This window comes from Electrophorus electricus, chromosome 19 (genome assembly GCF_013358815.1).
Source record: "Electrophorus electricus isolate fEleEle1 chromosome 19, fEleEle1.pri, whole genome shotgun sequence".
Taxonomy (NCBI): domain Eukaryota; kingdom Metazoa; phylum Chordata; class Actinopteri; order Gymnotiformes; family Gymnotidae; genus Electrophorus; species Electrophorus electricus.
In genome coordinates this window covers 4,609,782-4,633,663 of record NC_049553.1, presented here as the reverse complement: position 1 = coordinate 4,633,663, position 23,882 = coordinate 4,609,782, and the positions used below count along the sequence as shown (strand labels likewise).

The 23,882-nt window shown below is 46.0% G+C and overlaps 1 protein-coding gene across 1 annotated transcript in view; it reads right to left on the bottom strand.

Annotated features, from left to right (window-relative positions):
• LOC113577336 (ADAMTS-like protein 1) overlaps positions 1-23,882 on the bottom strand; it is a 69,613-nt gene that overhangs the window by 37,658 nt on the left and 8,073 nt on the right. Inside the window, exon 2 of the mRNA XM_027009924.2 lies at positions 2,110-2,232. Coding sequence (XP_026865725.2) covers positions 2,110-2,232 — 123 coding nt within the window. The remainder of the gene's footprint in view (positions 1-2,109; positions 2,233-23,882) is intronic.

Here is a 23,882-nt window from a genome sequence, read left to right as displayed (position 1 = left end):
GGTACAGACGCGCATTCCAAAACAGCAGAATGAGGAAGAAACGGACTTGTATGTGAATGAAGAGGGACAGTTTAGTGCGTGTAATGCGGGGAGGGCTCCAGGCGAAAAGAAATTCATGTTTTTACTTTCAATTTTTGCCACCCCCTCCCATCAATCACTCTGCGTCAGCGTCATTCCGTACCGAAAGGTCATTAGCATCTGGCCTGACCCAGATGGCCAATGAAAATGTTTTCGCTCTCCAGGATTGCTTCCCCTGTGTCACTCTGCGGTGACAAGCCGAGGAACGCACCAGCCCTTAGGCTCCGACATCACTCCACAAAGCCAAAAAAACAAGTTCATGAATCAAGGCAGGGAATACTGCTGGAGCTGAAAACGAGGTTCAAGGAAAACATCTAATTGTTTTGGCACTAAACTAAAACTAATAATTGCTCAAGACTTTGAGGGGCTGAGGCAATGTGACTCTACATCAAGTCGACGAGGCCATTCAGTAACTGGCCAAGCGCGCTACTGCCAACACCAGCAGACGTATCAGCTAACCCTTCTGCTAGATGCACGGCATCCTGCTAAGACCTTGAAAACATCAAGAGCGCTAAAGAACTAGACCCTGTTTTTTTTTTTTTATTTTATACATAAAACTGTTGATGCCTAACCATATAACAGCATGTTCAATGAGCCAATTCAATTGGAATTCATGCGAATCAGACCGTTGCGTTGTGCGTTAAGGCGTAATGAGGGTCACAGCTGGCATCCATTTACTCCTCGTAGGCAGCACTGGGGTTCACGACATCTGCGGACCACAGCGATCGCCGTCAGAGAGCCCCGGGAACGGGGACAGTCATGGAACGCTCCGTCTGAGCCCTGCACGCGGAACAAGCAAGGCAACTCGGCCCCGCTCTGTTCCACACCTACTTATGGGCCAGTTCTTTTTCAAACATATTGATGTTTGCCATTTTTGTGTTTGGTGCCTTCAGACATCAAAGGGGTCATTAAAAGTTCCTTGGACATAGAGAGAGGTGGGTGGGGTGTGTGTGTGTGTGTGTGTGTGTGTGTGTGTGTGTGCGCGCAAGTGACTGAGTCTGTGAAAAGAAAGCGAAGGTCAGCTGCATTCTCTGATGAGATGCGATGGAAAGCAGGCCTTGTGGTGAGGGGGGAAAACCAAAACTGCACGTAATTAGGCAAAGCAAATAAATGCAATTACAGACTACCGATCGCCCCTTTGATTATCACGAGGAGAGTGCCATTTGGAGCAGGAGAGCTCATTTTTTACACAGCCATTCAAAAGCTCAAGGTGTTTAAAGAACGCCACACATTTTATCATGCCATATTTTTAACTGCCCCAATAGTTGAGAAAAAAAAACAAAAGTCAGTAAGACAAACAGAAAGCTAACCACCAATTTATACAAGCCACACACTGCATTTACAAAAAAAAGGACTAGCGAGAGCAGTAAAACCTAATAATGTACACAGTGATATTTAAAGATATTTGTGACGTTTAGCCTCCATAACATTTGAATCTTTCTCGATCGAGCTCTCTTATTCAACACTGATTCAACACAATTCAACACTTCGAATTGTTACTGAAGTGTCTAATGGTGAAAAACATAACGTGTGAGTGGCTGTGTGCAGGAGGACAGCTGCCTGCTATTATCACGGCTGGCACGATGTACGGATTCCTCGAGACGCATGCGGGACGCGATCCGGAGCAGCAGGCGTGGCGAGAGTGTGTGTGTGTGGGGGGGTGCCACATTGTGACATGCGACACCCATGTGTGTTAGGCGAGCGAAAGCATGTGTGTTAGGCGAGCGAAAGCATGTGTGTTAGGTCGGAGCACACCCAGCTCGCGAGCTGCTCCGTAACCACGGGTGCCTGTGCGGGGCTCACCACGCCAGCGGCTTGGGGGGGTATGTGCATATATGCCAGGTGATGGGACTATAAAACATTGCAGACTGTAAATACAACAGCGTAGTTCTGCAAAGCAAAAATAAAAGACTCGATAAACTATGTTGGGATGGACTCCTTTCGGTAGCTTGGGAGACTGGCACTGAGAAAAAGCCATAAAACTGCAGTGAACAGAGCACTGCGGAGCATTAGACTCCTTCAGATCCTTACGGAATCTTCTGATTTGTGGCTTCCGGGGCCTTCGTTCAGGGAATCGTCAGGGACGTCATCATGGCGACTCAGGGTGAACTCGCGGATGAAAACAGCTTCTCCCTCACTGGCATCCGCCCACACCTGTGGAAAGCGTAAGACATACAGAATCACTGCGCATCGTTTCCAGTGAGGCTGCTGAGCGATGTTTAAACGGCCACTTTCGGCATCCAGCAGCTGAACGACAGAGCGTTCCGGGCAAGCTTCTTTTCTGAGAAAACGGCGAGAAAAAGATAAAGAGATGAGAAGGAGTTCTGAAGACAAGTGCCCTGAGTCTGGGATTCATTAGGCCTCATCCCACGTCCACCTGGTGTCCTTTATGAAACTTAATAACAACGTGAGCTCTCTATTAAAAGCTCAATCCATTTCTGCTTTAGCTCACTGTGCATAGCACGGGTCTTTTTTCGAACGTTTCACACATGTACTGGAATGGATTTTCAGGCTGTCTGCGTGCCTTAAAACGTTTTATGTTATGTGGTTGGCCCCTATGGTGCTGCAGCTCCCATTTGTGTTTACGAAAGCTTTCCCATGCACCGGCGTGGGTTGGGGATGGGGCGGTCTTGGAAAGGGACCATTACCAACAGCCATCGTTCTCAAGGATGCACTAGCTCACGGACCATAACCTAAGCCGTGCTCCTTGGCCACATAAATGGCCTGTTATTGGGGGGGTTGAAGGCCCTTTGCTGCAAAACACAGACCCCCGTGAGAGTGGGAATGAAGTGACAAATCAAATTCCCAACGCTCAGCACTGCCCACCTGAAATGTTCGGCGGACAAGGGATCTGCATAGGGGCTGAGCCGTAGAGTCCACACTGAAGCTGCCATCCAGGTATGGGAGCATTTATGTTGCTCTAATTGTAATGCTAATGATTTTAGGTTACGCAGTCATTATAAATCACTTGCATGTTTACAATGTGGTGAAAAACAGAAATGTTTGCTGTTCTGGTGGTAAAACGCATCCAGCATGCCTGACACTGGACATCTCATTTCCCATTCTAGAATGGAATAATTTCCCCCATGAGATACCTTCCATATCCCAGCATGTATTTCTTTTACATTTCATTTGTTACCGAGCTGTGCACTCTGGGCAGGATAAACTATACATTGTTTAATGTGAAGTATTAGCAAGTTTTATTCCATCTGTAAATACAATTGTTACAGTGAACTGAAAAATAGCTGGACATTAGCCAGCATTTAGCTGACACTTTTATCCAAAGAGACTTACAATCATGACTGAGCACAACTTGAGGGTTAAGAGCCTTGCTCAGGGGCCCAACAGTGGCAACTTGAACAAGCAACCATCCGATTACAAGTCAAGTACTTTAACCACTGAGCTACCACTTCCTAACTCGTAGTTGCTCAATGCCAGAGACCAAGGTCAAACAGAACTAAGGGTATAAAACATGGGAATCTGCATCAAGTCAGTTTCTTCAATACTGCAGTTACTCACCTAGGGGGGCAAAATGGTGTGTGTGTATGTATGTATGTGTGTGTGTGTATATATATATATATATATATATATATATATATATATATATGTGTGTTCAAGTTCAAGTTTGGTTTATTCGTCACATACATAGTCATACACAGTATAACGCGCAGTGTGTGTGTGTGTGTGTGTGTGTGTGATATATATATATAGATATAGATATATACACACACACATATACACATATATATATATACACATATATATATATATATATATATATATATATATATATATATATATATATATATATATATATATATATATATATATAAACATAAACATGTACCAGATCCAATAGCAAGCAATAACATTCAATCATAATTTTAATTTCTGAGCACAGATAGCTACATAATAAATGGAAATTCCTAACGTGTTCTGACTAAACGGGGTATGGCTCTTTGAACATTATCTGTCTTATCTGTGCACATCAAAGGAGGGCACAGAAGAACACGCCGATTGCTCGTGAGATAAATATACATGCAACATCAAAAGCTTCTCATAAGCAACAATCTCTGTGCCAGATAATATTTTTGAAGTCATTCAGTCAACCAGCAGCCATGGGTGTGTTTTATTTTGGCGAATTACCACATATTCAACAGCACATAACTCCAGCGTGTCGAAGTTATAGCCTGCATTTGAACACATTCTTGGCTACATGATCACGTTCAACAACTTCCAAGTGCTGGTTTACTTTTTACGTCCCATATAGCTTTCTCCCTCCAGCAATTACTAGCCATTGTATAAGACTGATATCTAATATGTAAGGCATATGTAAGACTGATACCCCTGACTTACACACATTTCAGCGGGGCATCTCGCAAAGGCAGCAGTGGTAGTGGGTAGCGACACGGGGAAACATCATGTGGATCACGTCCCTGCTTTTGGCAGCACGGACGTTACATCAACGGGCTGCTGTCCAGGCCCAGTGAAAACCTCTCGCATCCAGCTTTTGCAGGAGGCATTTTCAGTGCCTTTGACACCCAACCCACATTTTCAGTTTGGGCGGCCGTGTGTGTGTTGGGTCACTGTCAACCTTGAAATGGTTTCCTGATGGGTTGCTTGTTCGGCGTCGGCCGAAGCGGACCCCGCGGCTCTGACTTCCAAACGTTCCTCTTCAGGACCACAGCCAGGACACCCGCCTCTCTCCTCCCCGTCTCCGATAAGGCAGAGGAGGTGGCGTGAGGCCTCGCCGCGGTGACTCTGCGGTTCACCCGTATCGCGCCGTCCTCCTGTCATGGGCGCCTTTATCCGTACAGAGGCGGCCGCGGCGTGGAACCTGGCTGAACTGAAGCCTAATCGAGCGTGGCGGCCAAGGTTTCTCCGGCCCGTTTAAGGCAAATTTATCAAATTCCCTTCTTAGCGTTTTGCTGGAGAAAACAAGCAGGCGGTTAAAATCAGATGTCACGGGGCTGCTACTCCCATTGGACCCAGACGTTAAGTGCTGGCAGCAGCAAGCTCTTCCCTTTTGCCTTTAGTCAACAGTGCTCTATTGCTGGGCTCCCGTTATGGCACGGCTTTGAGCCTCCCGCTAATTAATGCTGCAAGGTGTTATGCTGCACGTTATGTGGTGCTGCTCCGAAGTTCGTTACGCAGACGTAATCAGCAAAGTCTAAATGGGCGATGATTGCTATGAATTGGGCGAATACTTTCTATGAAGCACCACACAGAGAAGAACATTATTTCTATTTTCAGTGATATTATAGAGGAATCACTACACTGACAGCAACTCACAACAGAGTCCAATTATGAAAAGAGGGCCCTAAAGACTAAACTCAGCATTAACCGGCAATTGCATATCAGTGGACTCTCCTTATTTAGAACGAGACATCAGGAAACTATGAAGGGCCATGACCCCCATCACCAAGAAAGAAGATCATGAGTGTGTGTGTGAAAGCTAGTAAATAATAGAGAAGGTTGTGATGGTGGTGGGGTTATGCACACCAGTGGCACTGAAAGTTTCTCCCCCACCAGGATTGGGTTTCAAAGGAGAGAGAGAGAGAGAGAGAGAGAGAGAGAGAGAGAGAACGAAAGAGCGAGCGACATGACAGGCCATCAGGAGAACATAATCAACAGTAATAACGCCAACCTGATATTATAATTGGCCTTTCCCGGAGGGTGGTGCCAGCTAGCAGGCCGGATGCAAGAGAGAGGGGTGGGCATTGCTGTCTGAGCTCGGTCCTGACCTAGGCTTCAGATGCATGCGGGGGTCTCCTCTGATGAACAGGACCCCTGCCGCTGCTGTGTTAGCGGCGCCCCACTTTCCCCCGCTGCTCCCGACTTCCAAGAGGAAGAGGCGCGCGGCTAATCCGCTCTCGGAGCACTCGGCGATGAGCGCCGCCTTTCCGCTCCCCGTTTCTCGCCGGGTCCCGCCGCACCCCTCGTTCGGGGTCCCTCTCGTTAATTCCCATCTCCTCTCACTCGGCGGATCCCGCTTCTGCTCTCTGCCAAAGTTGGGGGAGCCTTCTGTCACAGCACTTGTGCCTGTGCGGCGCGGCGATGCACCGCAGCCTCGCGTCAAGGGCGTATAGGATGACTTTCCACACACGAGCAGGGACACACAGGGCCAAGGGTAGAACAGCCAACCCTCAATATTTATATAAAAAAAAAGAAGAGGGTGGGGGTGGGCTTGGGAGGGGGGGGGGGTGTCCAAGGACACCAGTGATTAAAGCCCAGATAAAAGGCGTATGTCTTCAGCAAATGACAGGGTCTTGGCTCACTCGAGGCAACATTACACCCTTCGGGGTAGGAGCCATCCTGGTTACAGTCTGTGACTTGCGCGGTGCGCCCTCGGGAGGAGGGGCTGCCACGGCGAAAGCCGCTGCCCCGAGAAAACAGAGGGACCTTCTTGTCATCGTGGCCCCTGATTCCTGACACCGTGTTTGGTTATTCAGCATTTTTGCTCTTACCACATGCCTTTGAAAGTGTACCTACGCTGCTCACGCAAGCCTTCGTCTGGCTGGACGGGGAACGGTGCAAATGAGCCGGAGTTAGATGCCTAGTTTGCGGAAAGACGAAAGGCAAGGAAAGCCTGGCACGTGGTCTCGGATGAAAAGATACCGCCAAATTAGGATTTGATCTCCTTAATCCCCCCCCCCTCCCATCACCCCCATCACCTGCTGCTATTTCAAAAGGGTCTTAAAATAAGACATCCGTCTCTTTCTCCAGACCAGACGTCTCTACTAGGAAGCATCCTGCTAGGAAGCATGCAAGACTCCATTGCTGAAGAAAAATGTAAAGTTTGCTGAACAACATTTAGACAAGCCTGTGAAATACTGGGAGAATATAGTCTGGTCAGATGAGACCAAAATTTAACTCTTTGGATGCCATAATACACACCATGTTTGTAGGTCAAAAGGCACTGCATATCACCCCCAAAACACCATACCAACAGTGATGTTTGGAGGTGGGAACATCATGGTGTGGGGCTGTTTTTCAGCATACGGCACTGGCATGCTTCATATAATTGAAGGAAGGATGAATGGACAAATGTACCGAGACATTCTTGATAAAAATCTGCTGCCATCTATCAGGATGATGAAGATGAAACGAGGGTGGACATTTCAGCAAGACAATGATCCCAAACACACAGCCAAGGAAACTCTCAATTGGTTTCAGAGAAAGAAAATAAAGCTGCTAGAATGGCCCAGCCAATCACCTGACCTGAATCCAGTTGAAAATCTATGGAAGGAACTAAAGCTCAGACTTCATAGAAGGAGCCCACTGAACCTTCAGGATTTGAAGAGTATTTGTGTGGAAGAATGGGCCAAAATCACACCTGAGCAATGCATGCGACTAGTTTCTCCATACAGGAGGCGTCTTGAAGCTGCCATCACCAACAAAGGCTTTTGTACGAAGTATTAAATACATTTCACTAAGCGTGTTCAATACTTTTTCCTGTGTCATTTCTTATTATTACAACTTAATTTATGGACATCTATGTTTTGATTTCTTTGCATGTGTGTTGTTACCAACATCCGGTGAGAATTACATGTCAATAGCACCTTTTAGTAATATATTTACTTAGAAAATTGGTGACGTGTTCAAAACTTATTTCATCCACTGTAAATGTAAATTAGAATTATGATTTTTCCCTAATTGTTATTCCTATTTCGAGGAGAAATATGTTAACAAATAAATGTTTTTTGCATCCCTAAATTCTATTAAGTAATTAAAAGCCACAGGTCTACTCACAGTAAACTTCATGGTCTTTTACATTCAAAGTTCAAGTCACACATAATCTGAGCAATGCCAGTCTTCCCCCAGTGCCCCCCCCCCTTACACAGCCATTTACCAAAGCCCACGTTATGTTGTTGCGAGTCTTTTTTCTAGCATAGAGGAGGGGGTCCAAAGGCCGGGACACTGGGGACATTTCTACTGTACAGCGCTCACACTGCAGTGTTGAGTCTCTGTATTCAAAAGAGACAGTGGTTGCGGTACTTACCTCTTTGTGTCCACACTTACTACCCTGTGCCCCAATCAGAGTGCCACAGTGAGACGTTACCAAATACACAGGGCAAATGCTGTAGTGTAAACTGCCAACTTGTTAGATTTGGAATGGAGTCGTGATGCGTTAGGAGGTCGGTCATGAGTGAGTTCTGCAAAGTAGTAAAAAAACATCTTAGGTCATGGAGTCCCTTTTGCACATACGAGTTGTGTTAAAATATGACAGCTGATGAATTCTAGTCTTCTCATGCTGCAGTTTCATTTGCATTTGTTTTTGCAAGTCAACCATCATATAAATCTGTTCTCAATCAATCAATGACACCCTCCTAGGGACTAGGAACGCTGCTACTAAGAACTAAGCTACTATTCATAGCATTTAGCTATAAATAGAAAAACTGACCAGTTCCGTCATCACTCTACCCTAATCATTCACAGGTGTTTGAACAGTGCAACGTGTGGAGCTGAAATTCCAGAACTTCAAGGAAGCTGGCAAAAAGATATGTTTAAGGGATGGACCTTAACCGCAGTACAATGTTATGACGCAATTCCAGCGAGGCAGGGAGCAGAGATCATTTTTAATCCTGTCACGAGCTGAAGATTTCACTGAGCAGTAGCACTCAAGTGACATGACGGATAAAGCAAGAAAATGGACGGCAGGTGGACTTCGCCAGATTTGGCAGTGAAGGAGAACTACAAAGACGGTGCTGCAAAACTGGTGGAATGTCCGGACCACCAAACGCAGCAAGAGAAAGGAGTGCTTCGGCAACACATACAGGTTCAGAGAGAGGCGTCAAAGGAGTGGGTTGACAACTTTTAATGAAGCAAAATAAACAGTTAGGTAATAATGCAACTTTATTTACAGTTCTTTTAAGAATTAAATGTATTGTTGGTTTAAAAAAGGCACAAAAGGATGTACGGCAAGTTGAAATTCTGTGTTGTTCAAAATATGTTGTAAACTGTAAGGGTATCTATTTGAGAGTTTCTCTGAGGTTTTTCCTCAGGGTTTGAAATTATTGTTTATAATGCAATATAAATGTCCTGTCAGAAAATAGGCTGGAAGGATCACCTTTTCCCAGTTGATCAATGGGAAACCCCTTGCATTTGTAAAGGAAAACACTCATTTGCACCAATGCAAGATTTTGAGTGCAATCAAAAATAGCCAATCAAAACAGGAACTACAAAATGGAACTCTTTCTGAAAGTTTCATAGAGGAGAACTTGAATGAAATTCTAATCTAAAGGAAAATCTTTATTAGTGAACCTTTATTAATAAAGACTATTGGCTGATTGCTGATTGCTTGAAATTCTCTTGCTCATAGATGTTTTTTTTCTGTTTTCTTTTGCACCTTTCAGGAATGAAGGTGTCTGGAATTTACTTCCTACGCCTGTTCAACTGACAGACCCATCAACTGAATTGGAATTTTTGTGCAATACTCTTACAGGCCCTGGCCTTTGGCTTAACAAAGGAGCCAAGAAATTGTCCAAAAAACATCTTGATTGCATAAAGGAATATAAGATTGCATATGGAGCATTCTAATGATAAGGATATATTATGGATTATATTTTTTAAAACTGCATAAGCAGCCAAGCAGAACGAGCAATGCTTGTATGGGGCTTATTTAATATTATAATGCAGCAGAACTTTGGGTGACCTGACAACCAAGAGGAGAGCAGTCAAAGAAACAGGGACTTTTTCACAGCCTTGTTTGCTCTGCATTCCTGACCTTAATCAGGAGCAATGACGTCAGTACAAGTTGGAAACTCAACCACACACCCTGTGGCGGCATACAAGTTCTCGATATTCTTATGAAACATAAACAAAGAAAATTGTGTCATGAAATTGTGAAATCTTTTGACTAGGCATGAACTGACACAGGCGCTCCGGGGCCTGTGCCGACATGCGCAAAGCCCTGCGTGTTTAAAGGGGCGGCCCAAGGAAACGTGTGTGCCCTGGCGGCGGCTGCCATGCCTGGCTAGCCTCCAGCACCAGTACGCCCACCATAGCATTTTGTCTTAACTGTCCCTTTAACGGAATGACAAGGGAACTACATTGGAGCTTTCACTGGACACTGTGACTGAAAAGGTTTAAAGAAGCATTCTGTTTGAGCCAAGCAAAGACATGAGGATTGCATCTTTAAATGAAAAAAAAAGAAAAAAAAGTCAGCAATAAAAACTAATGAAGAATCAGTAATTGCATAATTAAAAATGTAATTGCATACTCGGAATTCAACAGCATCAAGTCCATGTATATTATTGTTACTGATATAATCATGCTGAATCACTCTTCAGTGACTTAGATTTTAGTTATTTGAATCAAATAAAAAAGTTGATTTTTTTTTAGTTTACATCACAACACTTGTAAGTAAGCCATTTATCGTTTTGTAAACCATGATGACTTAAAACCCAATAAACAAACCTGAAAATACATAAATAAAGTTTTGTATGTTTCTTGCACATGTGAGCGGTATGAGAGCTCTCGCATTGATATATAAATCTCCACAGTATAACCCAAGACTACACTACTTTTCCCAGAGGAATTACAGTATACTCTTCATAATTCTATGCCTGTCTTGGACATGCAAAGTCCTTTCAAGGCAATTTTAAATTTCTTCCTGAATGCAATATAACTGCCATGGCTCCTTACAAACTTAACAATTCGCAAGAACCTCATAACTTCACATCATGCACTAAACTAAAACACATAACTTTTATATGGCAAGGCCATGATCCAAATAAAAAGTGCGCTAACCAGTCTCTTGGCTCCAGCAGGACTGGGGTTTGGGCCTGACCTGCTGGCTAGTCGCCATGGACACGCACTCCCTGAGCCCAGGACGGTAGCACACATAAGAGTGTCACGCGTGAATGGCCCGTGCTGGTTACACGGCACATCTCACGTCAGTCGAGTTGGCACAGAGACAAAAACCGCCCTGTTCAACCAGGCCAGGGCTGTGATTAAACTGTGTGGGTGTTAGGTTTAGTAAAAGGATTTAGTATGTAGCAAAAGTGCTGGCCGAAACCGTAAAGCAGAACTTTATATAGCGATCAGTACATGAATTTAAATCCTGATCCAGTGGAGCTGAGCTGTACATGTGTTCCTATATGAATATGCAGATATATTGCTGCATGGCTCCTCCAGATGTAATATGTCTATCAGCAACTCACACGTTAGCAACTTACTGTAGTCAGCACCCACTACTGGACAGTGAATTTCCAAGCTGGTGACTGTATTGTAACATTTTAGCAACACTGCCACGGATATGGACTGTTACGGTTATGATGTGGTGTAACTGAATCCAAACCAAAGTCGAAAGTCAAAATAATACCATTTTGCTGCCGATACGTCCGCCGTCAGCCCCACTTGTTAATCACACTGTCATAAACATGTCACCATTATGGCCATAAAGTTACAAAGAGTGTTACCAGGTAACTACCAGTCTTATATCCTTAGAAAGTCAGCTTCTGTCATGGTCCATTTCTGTGCATGCGGAATGGCACAGTGCTTTGCGGCTCTCTCTGAATGCTGACGGACCTCTGCCCACGCTCATTACAACCTGTATAACACGATAAGTGAACATGACCAACCGGCCTCCTCATGGTACGTAGCATGAAATCTGAAACCCCGGTGTGACCCCTAATGGCACTCGCGGGCCGGATCGGCGCGGACGAGCGCGTGGTCCTCCTCTGGTCGCTAAACCCCAGCCTCTGTTCCTGGGCCAGATGCGGGGTCGCGCTTCATCGAAGCTGCTGTACGTACACGTGATCCAAAGAGGCTGCAAGGCTCTGGTCGGGCTAAACACGACACCTCCACCACCCAGGCCTTTGGCACTTCCAGTACTCCCAGCATCAACATCTCGGAGAGGGGGTGAGGTGCCGTGGAGAATCCTGCGTGGAGAAGGACAGGCTTCGGACGCTGTCCTGTTGTGCACGAGCACAACAAACAGTCAGGGCCGTGTGACTGGCTCCTAGTTTGTTGCTTGGTTGTACAGACAAATTTGTGGGTAGTCAGAAAGAAAACTGAGGGGTTCCCCCCTCTAGAGTCACGTTCTAAATCAGTGTTTCAACTATGCACCTTGGGGTTTCACTTATGCACTCAGATTCCGCAAAAACCAGCTGCCTCGAGCCATCCGTCAGCCGAAGATGCTGGGTAATGTAGTCCTCGGGGAGACGCAACCCCGCCTGCCAACCTGAGTGAGCCGATGGCTACCGCGTTCCGAAGAGGAAACGGTGCCGTGCCCACATGGTCAGGATGGCTGTGGTTCCCACGATGGTGTGACAGATCACAGGACAGAGTATACAACATCCGTAGAATTCCCAAGCTGCCCGGTGTCATTTCCTAAGGCATTCCAGTCCTTCCTGTATACATGTGCTACATATTAAGCCAGGCAGAAGTTAGCCTGAAGATTCCAGATATTGCAAATTTGAATTTGAAGGCCGACATTACGAAAACACAGAAATTCCAGAAATGGTGGTAAGTGTTTAATTTCTTCTCTCTTGGAGTCCTGCTAATATTTCACAATATATGTAGACAACTAAGTGGACCGAGCTATATTGTTTGAGTGCAGGGTGAAATATTTTCCTGACATTAGTCCCATTTAGTCTGTGGAAACATCCAGGCAGGCTCAAATGTTGATGACTGTAGGTGTCCTAGGACATAAACAACCCATTTCATAACTTCCTAAACCTTGTTTGTCAGAAAGGTCTAAACACACCGAAACATTTCAACAAACCAGAAAAGTGTCCGAGTCGGCGAACAATTTCAGTTCCTATCGAGTTCCATCCAGGGGTGAGGGGGGAAGGGTCGCTGTGCTCTGACCACTCCGCCAAGAAGCACTGGGCAGGACATACTGGCCTGACACATTCACTCTGGTTTTGATTATCTACATCGTTTACCTCCCTCCGCCAAAGCCACTTAAGGCAAAAATGCCATTTGTTTTCCTGATGGCAGCTGTGACATGAGTTTCTGGCTATAGATTTCACTCAGGTTTGGGGTTAAATACGCTGACATTACCCCCCTCCCCCGGGTATTTACACACTATGCAGCAGTGTAATTCATAAGACCCTCTTTACTGCCTTGACTCAGTGGTGTTGGCTGAATTGTCTACAGTGACTAAGACTTCCTGGTGCCAAGCATGCCCTGTGCAAAGGAGAACGTAACTAGGTAATGAATTAAAAAGGGTTTGGACTGGGTGGCGGCTCCTGACCGGCAGCGGTGGTGGACACCCCAAGCACAGAGAGCAGGGCGTATCACAGGCATATCATTGGGCACTCTCTCATCTTCCAGCTGAGGACCATGGAGTGGCAGACAGCGATTGCCAGACAGGTTCCTGCACTGAGCAATGTTACGTGGGTTGAGATAAGGAAGGGCTGGGTTGATGAAAAGCTCCAGCAGCAGAACGGCTGAGAACGCAGTACTTTTCACACCTCATTTATACCTGCAGCTTGGCTACACCCACTGTGTACACAGTGCTCATTTCTGACACAACATGCTACGCAGGTGTCTAAGACCTGTTTATTGTACTGAACTCCAAAATGAGCTGACACATTACCATGAGCGTAAGTAGCGTACGCAGGAAAATCCCCAGTGTTGAATTAGGGTGGACCCTGAAGATCGCCATAAGCATTCATTTGGTGGAAGGGATTTTGCAGTGATTTGGCCCAAAGGCTAAAAGGGCTCGTGTCCAAACAAACACTTTAAATACGTCTTTTCTCAAACCAGTTTCCTTGTAAAGGCTATGACATTTTGATAGTAGGAGTGGAACTGAATCACACAGCCTGACCAAAGCACAGCTCGAACGTGCACTCTGTCTGAGCAGAAGCGGACCGGTGTGCTTGCTTCGTATGAAACCACAGGCACGCTTGTTCGATTGCCCCGGGCACAGGCGTGACGAATGCTGCCCTCGAGCAGCCGTTACCGCTCGCACGGACAAGCGGCCAGTGCCGCGCATCTTCGCGGTGCTAGCTTCCGTCATTGCTTTTCATCAGCGCTCATATTTAGCCCCAAACCACCTATGGTGGGGGGTGTAGTGGCGCCTTCGAAAGCCGTGGAGAAAAGAACCTCGGGTCGGCCCACCCTGAATTGCAAGTATGCCGCCATTGCGCGCACACGGACCAAGCCGTAGTTTTCGTAACGATAGCGGGTGGATAGCGGGTTTTTGTGTGTGCGCGCATACGCGCTGCGGTTTCGAGGCGCGTGTCTGTTCAGTGCTTTAATTAAGGCGGAGGGGGAGCGCGGTTTTGATTCGGGGGGCTCCTTCGCAGTCATCTGTCGCTGCTCATCACGGACGGGGTGGAAGGGGATTAGGACTGTCAGCAGGGCGCTGTAATGGCGCGGGGCGTTGGTGAGAGGCTCCCAACCACAGCCTCAGGCCACCGTGTGCGCAGTAGAGCTGGCAGTCAGCAGTGGGAGGTGGGGGGGGTTGGGTGGAAGAACTGTTCCGAGCTGCACTGACTCCATTCTACAGTGAACACACTCCATACGCAGGAGTGCACCACTTCAACCCCGATCTGACATTTGTACCGTCTTGCTACCCCCTTATATTCTAAAGTCCTGTTTCTATGTTGCATGCCATGTTTACACTTAAAGGCTCAGTAAGGACCTCTTGGAGCAGTGTCATGGCTACTGGACCTGAACTCACGGGCCTAACGAGTGATATAACCCTAACCCTAACCTGTACCTGCTTTGGACTTTCAGTTCAGCAAATTGCCTTCACAAAGTGGGAGCTTGACTCATATCTGTTGCCACCGCTGCCGAGAGTAACTGTCACCGTGAGAGCAGGGCACACAGCTGTTTTATGTTTCTTGTGTCCCTGTGTGCTTGAGCCAAAGGGAAAAATCCAGAATTGTCTCCAAAAACTAATGAAATGGAAAAGTGAGGATTCACAGTTTCATTTCGAACATCAACTTACCTATGGCTACAATGATTCATCTGAAATATCGAATCAGCTTCTGTAAATGATAGCTATTTTTAAAAATCTTTTATCCTTGCCACACTTATAAAACTTTCTAAGCACCCCTCTCTTTATACACTGGGCTAGTGGTACAAGACCTCCCAGAAGCCCCATTCCACAATCACTGTTTTCTTTGACAGGGACACAAACATTCTGGCAACCCAGCCCTTAACTGAAGCCACACGTCTCCACAGGCAAAACCAAGCAGGTCTGAAGTGGCTGATATAGCAATGACTAAAGGCTTTTAATTAGTTATAAAAGAGAAGGAAAAAAATAGGAGACAAGTCATCTCAGGGGAAGTTGCTCCAGAACATTCCATTATGACTTCAGCACCAGGGTTTAAAAAATTGCTCATCAAAAGTCATACATCTCTAGCTCATTTATGACTGGGGGCCCCATTCACTTGTAGCTGTTTCACATGAGCCGAACTACAAAGAAAGGTCTGTCATTTTTCAAGGAAGCCATGCTAAAGCTATTGGGTGAGCGCACCAGCTGTTGCTAGTGGAAAGCTGTTATAAACACTATTCAGTTTTGCACGTATGTACCCATGTGGGCTTACTTTTTTCCCCAGCAGTCTTCTCAAACTGCCAAGGTCCAAAGAATCTGTGCAGTGGGGCTAAATAAGCTAGATTTAACTAGCTATCTAGCTAACTCTCTAGGATTTTTTTTATAAAACCCATTTTCTTCTGTAAACATCATCTTAGCAATTTGAGCATTCCTCTGAAAATCTCCCAGGAAGATTATGCAGATTATAAACTAATTAGGTCCCTTTCAAACCGAAAGGTCTGTTATTTTTTATCTGACGGTACACATGGCTCTGTTCACTTCACTTTGGAAAGTTCAATAAGTGCACCCAATTTTGCGTAGTGTAGACAGCATGGGAAAAATGGGATTGCCCATACTGTATAATGGCATAATAGCATCTGTTATTACCAATACTGACGGTATTTCTGAATTGAGAGATGAGCTGTCCAAAATCCCACTCTAATCCTTAAAAAGGCTCCTGCATATTAGGTCGGCCTTTATAATGACACGTTGTCCTGTTCTACCAGAGACATCTTCAGAAAAAGAAGCTCTTACAAATTGTACAATATAAATGGATTTTGGCCTTTGCGACCGGCATAACATCAACACTCGATGTCAGGCAATCCTTTCCACTTGAAGGGTGACTGGAATCAACTGCGAACACGTCTGCCAGTGTTTCCATGTTTCCCTATGGTCATGTCAAGCAACACTGGCCCCTCACAGCTATGCTGCAGATGTAATTCTACGACGTGTTTGGTTAGAAAAGCGCTGATTGCATGTTCATGCACCGCAGGGTGGATGAGTACCATCGTTCATCGTGAGCACCCCATCAGCGCAGACCAGCGGAGCCCTTTAACGGTCACTTCCTTCAACTATACACTATTCAACATAAGCAGAAAGACATCTCCATGTCATCCACCACTTTGGCAGACAGCGAAGGTTAGGAAAACGTACATGGTGAAGGGCAACTGCCCTTACCTTGGTGTTACAGACGTTTACTTCGGGTGCAGTGGCAACACAGCGGAGACGCTCAAACTCCGCTCTCTGGCCGACCTAATGTGGCTCCAGGCCTACGGACACATCAAAGTGTAACGAAGACGTAGCACGCAGGCTATTGGTTAAACATTGATAATGTTCACATTTAGACAAAAGACTTACATACACACACACACTAATGATACACAACGAGGAGCAGGTGTGAAACACAAGCAGCAGGGCGTGGCCATACGGAGGAACACATGGACACACGAACGAACGCCCACACACACACACACACACACACACACACGGGGAGACGTTTGGGAGGAGGGGCCGTACCGTGACACAAAGCACCTAACCCGGAAAACTGGAACGTTTTACAAACCATGCTAATAAAATCCCCGGCCTTGCCAACCGCCCAACATTCCAGCTCCGCCAGCACTATTTAAATTCTTTAAGGCAGCAGGGGCGATTTATGGGACAGCATATGTGCGATCACTGTGTGGCCGGGCCGACAGTGCGCTGAGGGTCACCGCTTGCTACCCCCCAACTGTGCCGACTAGGGTACAGAGGGAACACTCTCTCGGTAGCCATGTTTGCTCAGCAGATTTTCAGCACCCCTGCCTTGCACAAATACCAGCATGGTGAGAGATGGCCCGTTTGTTGTCGCTGTTACCAGGAGCGACGTGGGCGGCTGGATACCCTGGTCATCTTCCCTGCTGGAAAAAAAAAGCTGAGGTCAAAAGTTAGCCAACAGTGCCCTAGGATCAAGCCCCTCACTGTGACACACCGAAAGCGAAACTGTTGGTCCTTTTTTGCGCAATATTTTAACACACGAGTATTTCTGTGTTGGAAAGTATATTTTCAGCCTGTGGAATGATCCTGTTTTCTTTTAGTTTAAATCATCCAGGAAACACCCTTTTTTCAGCTGTTTCTACAAATGTGACGGTGTAAAGGTTGTGAGTGTATTTGGATACGCTCCAGCTGTAGCTGGTCTGGTGTGGTCCACACGTGTGGTTACAAGAGTATGTTTACAGTAATTCACAATTTGGACTTCAACAGGAGCGAAGGACAGATGGAGCAGAGAAGCAACAGAGGGGCGGGGGAGCAGCTCATCTCGCCTGCGCAGCCATTAACGTGTCAACCGGTGTCTGCAGTCTCTGTAAAAGTCTCCATAGGCTTTGGCCCGAACGTGATAGCGCAGACCCCCGTTGTTAATCTGCCAGGGATGGCTTTGCACACCCGGCCTGACAGCTCGCTAACGTAACCGAGCCTACCTGTTCAGCCCTACTGCCGTGAGCTGAGGCCCGACAGCTGGCAGCAGGAGAAGCCCAGCTTGGCCCTCTTTTACTGGCCCCGGCAGTTACGAAAGGGCCTAATTATAGCCGGCACCGGGGGCTAAGTTTGGCAGCGCTTAGCGTGTTAGGGCTGCGTGCTCTCTGTACTTTGCTCCGAGGTGAAAGCTGCCACTGCAACAGACGGAATCCTGGGTGTGGCAGAGCCGCGATACGCGCGGGAGGTGGTTTGTCTGTTTGCCGTGTTGACCGGCGGAGGATGGGCTGCCTGCTCACCTGCGAGTTGACATCGCTGACTAAAACGCCCAGATACCTGCATATACCAGATACTTGGAAATGTCATGAAACGTAAACAAACAAACAAACAAAAAAAGCACATGAAATCTCTGTACTTATTATATAAAGGCTAACAGCTCGATTTAGCCATTCAAGAGGGCGAGGTGAGGGCAGAGTGGTTTCGTTCTGTTTGCACAGCTTAACGACAGCCGTGTCTGACTCAGTAATGAGCGAGGCAGCATGGGTAATGTAGTAGGGGCTGCGGAGGAGAGCAGCAGTAGCTGAGATTTAAAAACACTGGAATACCAACGGTTCCTTTGCTGACAAAGGTCATGGCACATAGCTCCTGAGGCAAAAAAAATGATCCCTCTTCAGTTATGGCGCCCGTGAAGGTCTCCAGCGTGTAGTCTAGACGAATGCCTCTCGCTGTGGCGCATTCTCCAGATGTGCTTCTTGGTGGAAAACTTTCGGCCCCATCGACAGCCACATACAGCTGCCTTGGCTGGCCTTCTGCGCAGCCGGCATCTGGGACAGGGGTAAACAAAACCAGTTGCTGGTGAGAGTGTCAGGCAGCCTGGAGAGAACGGCATAACTAATGAGGCCTCGAGCAGGTGTTCCCATCCACTGTCCTGCATCCGTGCCCAGGGGCTCACTCCGGTGGCTGTCTTGGCTCAGTCATGGATACTTAGCCTTTTATAGAGGTCTTATTTTCCTCAGAAAAAACAAACAAACAAACAAACAAAAACAATTGCGTCACTTGCCCTGAGAATTTAGACCGAAAGCGGTTGCACAGACAAAAGGGCTTTTGCCAGAATCCAGTGGGCACCGACTACCTTGTACGTAATCTCTCCAGGGTCCGCTTCGCCCGAGCAGTGGCGCAAAGAGCAGCAAGGTGAGATTAACTTGAGTGTTATGTGAACAATTTTGGCTATAGCACGTGCAAACATGCCAGAAATGGGCCTTTATCATGTTTCCCCCGAAATGTCTTTCGAACCATCAGTGAGGCCGGCACTGCTCTGCGCCTATACTCCGCCATGTCTTCCCGAGTTGCTCATTTGCCCTCCACGCCTGCTGGGCCAGGCAGGAGCTGGCAGGGGCCTCTACCTTCCCCCAGAATTCCCAGTGGGCTGCATCCCAAGAGGGCCCGCAAACTGTACCAAGCGCTTGGAAATTATCTTTTGTCGACACGAAATCTACATGAGGTTTCGCATTAGCGCGCGCAAAGTTTGGCTTCGGGTCACTCCGCAGAAACCGTTGATATTGAAGCGTTGGTGGGCATATAAGACTCCAGGGATCTGCCAGCCTGCTCAGAGGGAGAGAATACATCCTCAGCTTCTCTCACCCTCTTAAGGGATATTCCATACTGAAATTAAATTCAGTGTGAAGCGCGATCTGACTGAAACAGGCAGAACTTTTTGTGAGGTCTTTTGCGATGGAGAAGTGGACATTAGATAATGCATGCATGGCAAATAATGGCTGCCTTATACAAGGGGTAACACTACTCTGATATAAACTTATTTCATTATCGTGATAAGACTCCCGGAGTAAGCTGAACTGAAATCCAGTATGGTTACTCAATATGCAAGATCTACTAAGTGTCGCAATCCAGCTGAAAGATGTCAAAGGGTGGAACAGGAGAATCACAGAACACTCACTTAACACGAATGACCCCCAGTAGGCTTTGAATTTTTATGCCACTGACAAACCTGTTGGGCTATCCTATTACCTTTCTTTGTCCCCCCCGCACTCACCGCACAAAACGTGCACGAAACATAGTACGTCCACAGACGGAACGATCCATCTTGACGGACGCGCTGTCCCAGTGCCCGCCAGGCCATACATGAGCTAAATTACTTGAGGACGAAAGAAAGAAAATGAAAAAGTAGAGGGGAAAAAAAATGAAATCTTGCTTAGCGTGTGATACACTTCCCGTAAGGTATTGCTGAAATAGCAGGATACTAAAGGGCTAAAGGAGCTCGGGTTTCAGTCTGATAAGTGTGCGATTACCTTTCACTGCTTTGCCAAAAAAAGACTTTGCAAAATAGGTGTGTTTGTGGGGTTTTTTGTGTGTGCGTGTGCATTAGAAAACATGTGTTTTACATACTATGAAGTAATATTCAGCCAGAGTGAATTATATTACATGTATCACAGTTCAAGTGATGTTCAAAGGCATTAAAGTTCAAAGTTTATGCATACAGACAGACTGGAGTAAAACAGGGCAGATGCCAATATCACTGATTCGGCTGTTATTAAACACAAGAAGAACCGACTTCCAATACAATCAAGATGATCTCTGACATTTAATGAATCACGATTGCGGCCTCCTTTAACAATCAGAGGTCTGTGTGCCAATTCATCCCCTTAACCGCAGCCCATGCAAAAGCTGGCCTCATTTTAGGGGTTAGAAGAGGTTCTGCTCTCTCATGGCTACCCAGCCTATAAAGTAATGCCTCTAGCAGGTATACAGGTAGTCAGCGCTCTGTTAATCTTTAAGAGCAAGATAGGCGGGAAGCAGAGGATTTGGGGTCAAAGGTTGGGGGAAGAGATGCACATCAGACAGGAAGGGACAGTTAGGAGAGGGAGCCATACTGTTCAGAGGAACTCTCTCTTTCTCTCTCCGTTTCTCTATTACTTGCAGAAATATTTCAGACTACTTCTGAAAATATTTCAGACTACTTCTGACATATGTGGCCTTTTGGTTCTGAAAGAAATGTTGCCAGTTCAAACAGTGCAAGGTTATAGTTAGGTTTCAAATACTGTTCTGGGGCCCCAACATTCAGTTTTCTCTTTTGTCTCACTATTAACCAGCAAACGCAGTATTCACAACATAGACTGACACTGATATTGTGTCAAAGTTACAGGAGCTGACCATCTCACATTTAGAGATGATTCACTGTTTCTAGAACATTAGTACTTTAAACTGAAGCTTTGTTGTTATTAGAATACAGTACCAAAATCTCCTCTGACTTCACATGTAACCTGATACTGCAGTAAATTTACAAATTTAAAAAGTAAGATTATTATGTTTTTAGGGCAATCTTGGATAAATGACTGGGATTCTACTTTTTTTGTATATGCAGTTATTTCACAATGGGAGGCTGTTTTGCAGTACTTGGTTGTCTTATAATAAAATCCTTAGTGTGGATGCACTTGCTTTAAACTGTCATGTGCACTATTTTAAAAAAGCAGAAATTGTTGCACACTGGTGTTACAATGAAGCAGTAGAGAGGAGGTGCTCCACAAGTCAAGGTCATGCTCTTAGACTTTTAATGAGTTGTGCAGACTGGGAGTTTTGAACCACAGACCCTGCAGTGGGAGGACATGGATCTAAAACAGGGACAAACATGGGAAGCCTTCCTGGCGTGTTAAAGCAATCCCTGCAGTGGGGATGATGATATTATTATTATTATTATTATTATTATTATTATTATTATTATTATTATTATTACTACTACTACTACTACTACTAACACTAATCCATCCAAATCAAGAGGTCTATTTGGAAAAGAAAATAATGCAAAATAACGTTATCATAATGCTGGGCTCAGATTACTGAAATTAAACCAATCAGCCAGCTTTCCGTTGGTCTCTCGGAAGATCATCGGGGCCGGGCATCCCTGGCCGGGGTGGGGTGCAATCGATGGTTCTCTCCGGCGCCCAGAGGGAGGAGTTGCCCGTGAGCCTTTCCCAGAAAAACGGGTGAAGTAGGCCAAGGCCAGGTAAAGCAGCGGCCACGGAGGTGTGGGAGGGTGAGCGGGCACTCCGGAGACCGCGCTGACTCCAGTGTGTTTACAGCACTGTGAGTCTGGCAATGGCGAGTATTTTAACACTGAATGCATGCTGGTACGCACAAGAGTGCACAGTATAGAGGGGTTCTTTGTGCCTGTGCTGAAAAATAGCCTCCGTTAATTTGCTTATGTCACCGACAGCAAAATGTGCTCCAAATGGCTCAGCACCTGGTCAAAGATGTGCAACGTCGCCATATTCACTGTTGTGCGAGTCTAAGATTTGTTAAGAGTGCCCACTGACATCAGGGGAATGATAGATTAAGAAGCGCAAGGTACAAGGCAGTAAGGTGATGAGGCTCAATATTAAGCTAATGATTAACATGTGACATACCGCTATACTCCACCCCACGGCCTCCACTCCACGCAGGCACTGTGCAAAAGGAAGTCTGTTTACACCCGAGCTCCGGTAAGACACACCCATTGTCTCGGAGGGAAAACAATATATCCCTGGCTACTAATAAGGTGAAAGGTTAGTGGCGGTTGGCAGTAGACATGGTCCCGCCCTGTCCTCCAGAGGCCTAAAGGACTGCCACGCCTCGAACGGGCACGCAGCCCATTACTGCCCACTGAAGGTCAGAGTGTCACAAACACAAGTCCTGTGCTCGCTCGCTCTTGCGAGTATTTCCACGTGTAGAGGCCTAGGCGTGTGCGGCTGGCTCTTAGCCAGGGGCAGACACGTCCGTGCAGCACCCAGACACCACCCGACCCCTCACCGCCTCTTCTCCACCATCTCACCCTCTGCACCGACATCGTGAGATGTCAGATAGTGTCAATCAGAGCTGTGTGGGCACATTCTCCTCGTCTTGTATTTCTTGTACAAGCCTGTAACATCCTGCTTCTCTCCGCGTGCATCTCCTGTCCACTAATTTCTCTGTCACGAAAACAATCTCCTTGTTTCTACACTGAGTGATATGGGAGTACCAATGGCACTGTGTATAGGGCAGAATTGCATAAAACTTTATTGGATGATCAGGGATCTGTCACCTTCCATTTATGTAAAATCTTTAATAACTTTTATAACTTTGCTGTGAACTAACAGGAGGATGGCTTTTTACGAACAGAAACATTCAGTGTGTCTGGTTATAGTGACACTGAACTTTTCACACTTCATGTTTAAACCACATCAACCTGAACTCAAAATATAATTTTTAACCTTATTAACTCAGGCCCGCATACCTTACAAACTAATGTCATATGTCTTTGACAAAATTCTTGTTTTCTTGTAATGTTTTCCTGTGTAAATGGATGGAAGGTAGGCAAAAAGGAATATGAACCAATAATATCATGTCATGTTTTTCCCAGCTTCTTTGTATTAATACCAGCTACAGGTTATATTCTTCTATATTTTCTAACCCAACAGCCAAATTGCCCTCAAAAACTACCCCCTCAGGCAAAATAACCCCTATAACCAAACGCCCCAGAACAACTACCCTATCAGTCAAATAACCTCTCAACTACCACCAGAGCTATACACCCACACCTTCATCTACCCCATAGGCAATTACCCCTCAACCCAAATTAGCCGCCACAGCACAACACACACAGCTAAATAACCCCTCAGCTTGAACTATCCCAAAGCCAATTACCCCTCAATAGCTGACCCCAAGCCCCATACTACATTTCATACTGACTGCACTCATCTATCTACCTGTTGCATCCTTTCCTTCATCCCTCCATCCTTCCATAAGAATCCATCAACTTTATAACTCTTTCAGCTATAAAGGTAGAACAACTAAATTTGCTGTACTGATTGAAATATTAGGCCCAGTCATCCAAACTGCACTCCACACTGATGGTTCTTCTGTATTCACTGCTTCAATCCTTTCCTTCATCCCTCCATCCTTCCATAAGAATCCATCAACTTTATAACTCTTTCAGCTATAAAGGTAGAACAGCTAAATTTGCTGTACTGATTGAAATATTAGGCCCAGTCATCCAAACTGCACTCCACATGGTTCTTCTGTATTCACTGCTTCAATCCTTTCATTCATC